General features: G+C 41.3%; 1 protein-coding gene across 1 annotated transcript in view; it reads right to left on the bottom strand.

Annotated features, from left to right (window-relative positions):
- exoc6b (exocyst complex component 6B) overlaps positions 1–9,723 on the bottom strand; it is a 61,631-nt gene that overhangs the window by 35,565 nt on the left and 16,343 nt on the right. Inside the window, exon 7 of the mRNA XM_034857342.1 lies at positions 1,975–2,154. Within this exon, the coding sequence (XP_034713233.1) occupies positions 1,975–2,154 (180 nt within the window). The remainder of the gene's footprint in view (positions 1–1,974; positions 2,155–9,723) is intronic.

The raw sequence follows: 9,723 nt of genomic DNA, 5'->3' as shown, positions 1-9,723 counted from the left end.
CCCTCAAAGTCTCGGCCTCCACCCCTCAAAGTCTCGGCCTCCACCCCTCAAAGTCTCGGCCTCCACCCCTCAAAGTCTTGCCCTCGTGATGACTTGTCTTTGTTTAGGTGGTCTTCACTACAACACTGGGAGGCACTACAAAACATGTGGGAAAGGTGAAGACCTCTGGAAAAAAAAAGAGAGTGAAAAGAAAAGAAAACAGGAAGAGGGTGAAAAGAAAAGAAAACAGGAAGAGGGTGAAGTAAAAAGAAAAAAGAAGGACGTAGAAAATTAGCAAAGGACACAAAAGGGGACAAATAGAACCAAAAAAAAGAGGAACAAAGAGAGCAAATAAAAATAGGCTTTAGAGACACAGGGGGACGACTGTAAATGAAGGCAAGGGGAAAGACATGGCCGGGGCACGGGGTGGCGTGAGGAGACGGGATGCTGACGGTTGGCATGAGCGCGGCCGGTGGTGCCAGCGCGGCCGTAACCTCTGCCGGCCGCGGGGTCAGGCCTTTGTTCGAGCCAAGGTCTTCCCATAAAGAAGGTTGACTTGAGTTTACAGGATGTAAATAAGCAAAGGGGACGACAGGGACCTTAAAACAGAATGGCAGCACGGGGGTGACAAGTTCAGCTCCATTCTCTTCAACTTCATTGTACTTTGCTTTCCTTGAGTGTGAACAACAGAAAGGACTTCTGACCCGTCAACGGGGGACGTGAAGAGTTCAGTGCCGAAATGCCCACAGAGTTTAAACAAGTTCATCTTCTAAACATGTTAGTAGAGCTGGGACGATACGCCTGATTTCCACAATACATGGGTGCAGATTCGATTTGTATTGCGATTTTCATTTATTGCGATTCTAGAAGTTTTGCAATTCGACAGTATTCATTGTTGCGATTTTCTTTTCCGTCTTTAACAAAAACAACAGTTGAACAATGCACTTCTAGAGATAATATCATGAGACATTTGTGAAAACTTATTGTTTTGTAAAAAAAAAAAAAACGTACATCAAATGTCAGTCAGACTTCAAATTCATTTGTAAAGAAGTACATAACATGGATATTCTGCATTTTCTGCTTTTACTCTGTTTAGCTGGAAACTGATATGATGTAGTCGCTGTCGGCGTAACGGTATGAACAGAAAACATTTAGGTAAAAAAAAAAAGAAAAAATAGCTTCACTGCTATTCGCGGTGCTTCAGTGTGCCGTAAGGCAAGAAGGGACACAAGGAAGAGATGAAAGAAGACAGAAGGATATGAAAGAAAAGAGACTTTATTTTCAACAAGGGCCTAGCCGGGGCCAGTCAGACTGATGGGAGCATTAATGTAGATCTGTGATAATGGACTCATGGACAAAATTGGAAATTTTAAAAAGCTATAAGACTCCATAGGGCTTACATTAAGTCAGCAGTAAAAACTTACTGGAGATTTGAAAATATAACTACGTCTAAGTTTCAAACTGAGCCATCCCACTGTAACTGTAGTTTATACATCAGAAATGTGGGTTTTATTTAAACCAAAATGTCCCAAAAATTAATGTGGATGTTCCAGGCAAAAGGTTCAAAAAGTGGGAAAACACCCAACAGCAAAAACGTCAAAAAACAAGCGTGGGAAGAAAAAAAATCAACAAACAGAGTAAGTGACAAAAGAACTGGTTAAAATAAATGTTTTAATTTTAAATTTCTAGGGAAGTTTTAGGAAAAAGCTAAAATCCCTCCGGTCGGAAAGCAGATAATATTTCCCAGTGGCTTATGCCCAGTGGGGGGCAACTTTGGCACCGGTGGGGGGGCAACTTTGGCCCGGTGGGCCACCAGGCTTGCAACACACTGGGGGAAACCCTTGGAGAAAATGGAAGGAACTGGAGAGACCCATTTGGATGGGATTCATGTTGGAGATTAGAGGCCTTCCTTGTTGTTTAGCTTGAAAAGGACAAAGACAGAAGGACAGATGACATACTTTCATGTGTTTGTGTGTGTGGTTGTAGTTCTCTCACTTCATCTTCCTCATCTTCATCCTCCACATCCAGAATGCCAGAGTCCTGTTCCGACACTGGACTGCCCCCGTGCCCGCCACTGTCCGTTGGCGCCGCCGCCGCCTCCTTTCGGCTGCGTCGGCCAATCAGGGCCCTCGGCTGTGTTGAGACGGAGCTGTCCAGGGAGCGCTGCAGCTGCGCCTGAAGCACAACACAAAAAGTAAACATCAGAAGAGGCTTACAGGCCAAATTCAACCCTTGGATATACGTTTCTGTTTGCTTCTACTTTAGTTATTTCCTACATTTCCCAGAACACCTTTCAAAAGACACTGAGGAGGAAAGGGAACTTGTTGCATTCAACGTCTGGCGCAACTTCAGAGCAGTGGAAGCTCTTTGATTTTGAAGGTCTGACACCAAAACCAGATGTTCAATGATAACAATGGCACACCGTCTGCAATCAATCTCCATTGCAGAGGTCCCGACATGTGCTACAATCACACTTTATGTGGGGAAATAGAGAAAGATAATCATAAAATAACTCAGATTAGCCCGATTTCCATTTCTGAGTCTCGGTAAAAGCTTAGAAATTGCGGATGATGGGATGACTGGTTGAAGTATAAGAGAAAAGCCTGCCACTCCTTGTCCCATAAAAATAAATCAAATGGAAAAAAAACAATAAAAAAGTGATTTACAAAAGCACCTAAGAATACACCAGAGGGAAACCTCAAGCCAGGAAGGGAAGAACAGGAAGGATGAAGAGTCAATGGATCAGAAAACAAAGCACATAAAATTAGCTCTGAGGACTTTAAAAAGGGAAGACGGGGAGAGTTTACATGTTTTTATTTATGCTTCTGCATGTCAAAAACCTCATTTAGACTTGGTACGTTCGTTCCATTGATGTATATTTAAGCTAACAAGCTGAAAGTGTTTTATCAAAAAATGAGTGGAACACACAAAAAAGGCTAAAATTGACTATTTTATACCTTGTGCATCCCTTTAAAAACTGTTACCTTAGAGGAAGAAAATGATTGTGTCACAAAAAACTGCCATAAAATGATATATACATTTTCCACTTTCACTTACTTCAACCACCATCTGCCTTGATCATAATATTCATTTATTTCAAGAATTATAACTCTTTAAAATGCCAGTTTGTATACAAAACACCACAATTGTATTTTATCTGCATACTAAATGCTCAGGGGATTTTTTCCTCACACTTTGGGATATTTCAACAATGAGCAACAACATTCATTTTGATGCAGTGCTCCATAATACAGCAGCAATGCTTCAAGTGGGAACCAGGATAATAGCATGTACTAATAACATGGGAAAATGGCTCAATCGTATGGAAAACCGTAAAAACTAAATTTGAAGCCAGGGCTGTACTGTGAATTATGTATTGTTGGGAGTTATTATAAGACCTGAAAGATTGCATGCTGTATTTACATATCTATTTATTTTGTGAGGGAAATATTTGGTGAAATAAGAGGCAGGACCAAATGACCTGTTCGCTTCCGCCTGGTCCTTCTCAAAATGTTTGTTTTGTTAATTTCTGATTGATTGTGTTTTATTTATGGTTTTAAAGTGTTTTTTCAGATGCAACATTGTTGATTGTTGGGGATAAATAAATTAAATTAGATTAAGTTCAATTGAATTAAAAGTCTGCTATTATGGAATGTGTGAGCAGGTATGAAAACGGGTCAGGGGTGAAAAATGTATTAATACATATAACATATGTATAAATATATTTAAAAATAAAAAAGGGTATTAGCCCTCTAGGGGGGTCCCGGGTATGCTCCCTTGGAAGAAAAATTTTAATATTCCATATTTTAAAGCATCAATCAGATGCATTTTGAGATGCATTTTTTGCAAACCTGGCGAGAGCTGGAGAAACTTAACATCAGCCATGAGCCAAACATATTATGACTCCCTTACTGAGTATCATGCAACCCGCTTCATGCCGGTCTAACTTTTACAGTATATTAGGTAAGGGCACCACATTTGACAACGTGAGTTATACGAGTTACAGTTCTCAAAGATGCACACACACAATCTCAACTGATTATCCTCCGGACAGCTGGTCTTTTTTTCTTTTCTCTCCCTTTATTCTCTGTGTGGCGCGTGCGCCCGCTCACAACGTGGGGCGCGTGTCCGCGCTATTCTCCGACATGACGAGTAGAAATTACTGATATTTGTGTTAAAATGTAAGCAGTAAAAGTAAAAAGTTCCCACAAAAATATAATAAAGTAAAAATATGAGAAAAAACAAGTACAGTAAACTGCTTGTAAACCAATCAGGTAATGCTATTCCCCTACCTTCTCAGAGAAAGAAAATGGTGATGCAAGGCGCGTCGCGCTAATATTTCCACACGCTCGATATTTTTTAATCAAATCTATATCACGTAGGTCACCTAGTTTGGTTTCAAAACGGCAAATTTCGCTGAAAGGTAAGTGATTTTCATGTCTGGGTGTGTGCTGTAATGGCCATGGGATCAAACATTGTGGTTTTATTGGGTTTCAATGGAGACATTTTTGTCCTTAAGGGTTTGGGGGGGGAACCCCCTTGCAAAAATGTAGGCCATCACATATTAAGACATGTCCCAGTAATGCACAGGGGTTACAATAGGTTAAAATTCATTCATTTGCACCTTCACATTACGGTAATAGCAATGATGCTATTGGTGAAGCTTCCCAAAATAAACAGACATAAAGAAGGTGGGGTAAAGACAGAAGGAAATGGAAAGATGTTGCAGAGAACAATGCAATGAATGTGTAATATGTCATGCAAACTGTGTCCTGTCTGTCTCACTATTTTGAGGGAAACAGAGTCTCATGGGAAATGATGCATTATATTCCGTCTGTGGCAGTGTCGGATCAGGAATACTAAAAATAATCAAAGAGGAAGATTTGGTTAGGAATGAATGGGAGCTTGTATCCAAAACACAAAATGAAAACAGAGCTGTGTTCCTTGATGAGATGGACAATTCTGCCTCTGATGGAAAGCTGCATTTTCTATTGTTGCCCACTACAAAGATAATTTAGCTAAAGCGTCTCGTTTCCATACTGTGTCCAATGTTTTTCTTTTGCAGTTTTGTGAACAATATCCGAACATGGACATATAGAATATGGACATTTCTTGGATTTGTACATCAAACTATGACAAAGGAGCTTCACAGCATCAAAAATATTTTTTGTGGGAAAATCTTGTTATGCTTTCACACCCAGATCCGCCTCGGGTGCTACGTGAGTGCTGCGGCTTCCTCTGCTCGCCGGCGCCGGCACGTAGGCTACCTTTTGTGCTTAAATCTGTCGATTAAGACGTCAATAAAATACGTCAGAGGCTTTGAGCGCCCTGATTTGCGCCTTTACTGATGGTAATGAGAAAAACTGGTGTTGGTAGGAGGGTGGATGTGCACAAACACGGGTAAACACAATATCAGTGATGGTGGAAGAATACAATGCCATCTTTGATCTAATGCCCGCACACATGCAAGACTAATGAGTCATATCAGACAATAAGTCCAGACAGAATCAGTGGAAAGTCTCATTTCTCGGTATAGAAGGTCGGGGGGGAGAGGGGGAACTGACAGGAATGTGCCCTCTCTGTTGAAGAAAGAATAGGTAACAAGCTCTAAATACAGCAATGAGTCTTTTCACTCAAGACTCAATCAACCAACATTCTAGCAAGGCAAAATGTTGAAAGAGTAACTTCATACAAATTTTAAAAAAGAAAATGGCACAGACCTCAAAACACACAAAGTGGAGAGTCTTGTTTTGCCAGCGGCGGTTTCTCTTCTCTGCGTGGCATTCCTTTCTAATCCGTCAAATGGTCGTTTTCTTTCCTTACGCGCAGGAATTAACATACTCAAAAGACAGCGAACGCATGAAAGACGGACATGAGAGAGGGAGTGAATGACATAGAAAAGCAACTATCCTACAGTACGCGACGCTGCGGACACACACGTCAGCGCCTACGTCAGATAATTCCACTTGAGTGGCTGAATTTGGCTTTTTTTAAGCATTACTCGACGTGATGGACGTGTGTCCTGAGGCATCCACCGGCAATACCAAGTTCTGTTTAAAAAATAGAAACCTTATTAACCGGGGTCCTTTGTCGCGTTTTTCTTTAGGGGGCGGAATTCAGTGTGGCACTTGAAACTCAAGTGTGGGAATGTGCGTCATCTCCTGCGCACAATCCCAAAAGGAAGAAAAATTAAAAAAAAAAAAAAAGAGGGAGAGCAGGGAAGAAAAAACATGGGATAAAAAGAAGTGGATAAAGAATGAAGTACGGGACAAATGAGGAGAAGGGAGTAAGGAAGAGAAGAGCAGGAGGAGAAATGAGAAGACACAGCTGGGGATGAGAGGAGGATGAAAACTGCCTGAGAAGAAGTGAGAACAGCTGGGCATGAGGACCAGAATCAGAGCCACACTATAATCTATTTAGTGCAAGATTAGTCCAAATACTTCTGAAATAATCCAATATTACACTGAACCGACACCACAAGGCAGCCCAGAGATAAATATGTGCTGCGCTGGAAACTTCAAGAGGATTTGCTCCATCCGCGTTGGTAATTGACATAAATTGTAATTGAAAGAGAGTTGCAGTGATTGTTTGTTGACAGGTGGTTTAAAGTGGCTATTAATTGTGGAACGATTTGGAAAATAAAAAAAATAAGACTTCCACATCATTCTCGGGAAAAAACGATAAAGTGACCATGTCAGAAGGACTCTTATTTTGGAAAAAAGATGAACGTGATTAAAAACAAAGTAATTATTGGCAGCAGTAAAGTTGTTTTCCGAGACGACTTTCCACAAGTTGAGGGTAAAAAAAGAAAAAAATATATTCAATGACAAGAGTGGAGCAACCAAAGGTACTTTTAACAGCTGTCCTGCATGCTGCAGTGTGTACCACTGAAGGATAAGGCTGGGTATCGAACCTCCGTCCTTTTGGTGTATTTAAAACTCAAAAATGAGTTTATGTGGGACAATTGGTCAGATTTTTAGTCTTAGTTTGATTATTCTTTAAGCAGATATTTCCTGATCTTACTCAAAATGTTTGGCAAACTCGCCATGAAAGGAAGAAAGAAAGAAAGAAAGAAAGAAAGAATAGGTGACAGACAGATAGATGGGTAATTCATGTATCCCATGAGGAAAATTCACATGTCCCAGCAGCAGTACACAGATAAAAAACCACACTGAACAAAGACTGGATTCTATTCTTTAAGCATGGTGTCAATATCAAACTCTGATACGTTTGAGAGGCTCGGTTAGTTTCGGTCAATTTAAAAATGGGTTTGTGGGAAAATAAGTATTGTTTTGGTATTTGTACTTGAATCAAATGACTCCCCTTTGGAAGGCGATATATCACTGCTGTCAAATTGCTAAACACAGACTGAAAAACACACACACACACACACACACACACACACACACACACACACACACACACACACACACACACACACACACACACACACACACACACACACACACACACACACACACACACACACACACACACACACACACACACACACACACACACACACACACACACACACACACACACACACACACACACACACACACACACACACACACACACACACACACACACACACACGTCATATTAGGTTGATACTTTGCTGTTTGCTGTTGATACATGTTTATGCTGCTCCTGTTTTATGCTGCCATCATACATTTACACATTGAGAACTGCCTTTATTTTGGCTCTCTTTTATATAGTTTTTAATATCAGGGGGTGCCATCGTGTATTCCGTTGTGTTGTCTTGCACTGCAGTACATTGATCGTTTTCGAAAAGCAATACGAGTTGTACCAAAAGTTCTGCACACTGTTCAGCTGTATTATGTAGGTACATGAATACTAATTAGGCACTCAGTATTGAAAAATACTCCAATATCTCCACTATAGATCACTTTTTGGCAGGCAGACGGCAAACCAAAAATAATGGTGTCCAATGGCAGTGAACTGTGTAGCATTATTCGGCAGACAACACACACACACTTACGCACGCACGCACGCACGCACGCACACACACACAGCAACCTATACCAGTCTGTTCTTGTTTTTCCCTGTGATGGTTAAATACACCGGCCCAGCGCATGCCCTCCGCCACCGCCGCGTGTGCATGTTCAGTAACTAGATACAGGTAATCAATCTTCTTCCACTTCACAGACTCAACAATCTGTTTTCTATTAATGTGTGTGTGTGTGTGTGTGTGTGTGTGTGTGTCTACCAAACGCACAGCAGAAGCTCTGAAGCGCTTGTCTGTTGCTGAAAGTGAATAAAAGAGAAAAAACAGAGGGAAGGAGGGGGAAAAAGTAAATGGAAAGATGACCTAGACGGACATTTTGACAGGGAGGCGGAAATGTGATGTGACAGAGTACAGAGAGAAAGAGGGGAATGACAAATGACAGGAGAGTTATAAAAGAATGGAAAATACATTTGGAGATGTTTCAAGAGTCATCGCCTCTTTCCTTTAATCCTTCTTCTCAATCTCTGGTCCTTCTCTTCTTCTCCTTTTCTTTTTGCCCTCTCTTCAGACAGCGTAAAATACGTTTGAAGGCTTTAGTACACACCAAAACGCTGCACACAATACTCATCATCCACCCGTTTTATCCTTTTTTAAGTAAAAACAAAACAAAAACAGAGTCAGTTAATTCATGCTGGGGTCACTTGACACCTGCACGTACAGGACTGGCACTATAAATAATTATTATTCAATTAATTGATTAGTCCAGGGATGTGTGTGTGTGTGTGTGTGTGTGTGTCTGTGTGTGTGTGTGTCTGTGTGTCTGTGTGTGTGTGTGAGGAGGAGAGCAGGGAAAGGAAATGCAGCTGAAAAAATTGTTTAAAATAGCGTTTAAAAAAAAAAAGGAGAAAAAAAAGAACGAAACGCAATGTGTGGCGGCCGGTGTTGATTGTGTTGAGATTTAGTCAAACCCTTCCACGTGTGGGAAACACTAGTGACAGGGAATTTGTCAGCGGCACCAGAGCAATCAGGAAGAGGAACGTCATGGATGTAGTCTAGCCTAAAACGGACATTTGGATGTTTGACTTGGTAACAAAAAGCTCGCTAGAAACGTAACGCTGGGCATATCCGTAGGATCCCACGGTCTTCCCATTCCTCCTGCTGATTCCTCACATCGTCGACCTCTTTTGTCTTCATAAAAGCTCAGTTTTTCAGGTCGACATCCTTTAAAAAAACTTTAGTTCTGGGTTCCTTTACATTGTTGGTAGTGTATGAAGCGTGTATGCATGTTTCTGTAAACGGAGAGCAGAGAGTAGTTTTCCCCTCCGTTGGACGTGGCTTTCCGAGGATGACGCGATGCACTCCGTCTCTACGCCAACCCAGAGCAGGGGGACAGGGTGACGTCATTAAAATGCCTCGATGTCTCGAAAACCCAAAGAAATTCTGCTTACTGTGATGAAAAATGCAGCAAATTCTCATGTTTGAGAACCGGGAACCTTTTTCTACTTAAACTCCTCCATCTTATCTTCTTTTCTTCCTCGCCTCTGGCTTTTTCCCTTTCCTCCTCATCCTATTTCACCATCTTTTCCTGATCCTCTTCTTCACCTTCCTCTTCTCATTATCCTAGACTACTTCTTTACCATAATGTCCTCTCTCCCCTCTTTCCCTTTTACCTCCAGTATCTTCCTCCACTATATTTCTCATCTTCACCTCCTCTCTCCTCCCTCCATCCGCTATCTCCTATATCATCCCTTTACATGCCCCTTTCTCTTCCT

The sequence above is a fragment of the Etheostoma cragini genome, chromosome 19, assembly GCF_013103735.1.
Source record: "Etheostoma cragini isolate CJK2018 chromosome 19, CSU_Ecrag_1.0, whole genome shotgun sequence".
Classification (NCBI taxonomy): Eukaryota; Metazoa; Chordata; class Actinopteri; order Perciformes; family Percidae; genus Etheostoma; species Etheostoma cragini.
The sequence above is the reverse complement of the archived record's forward strand: the minus strand, read 5'-3'. Positions and strand labels throughout refer to the sequence as shown.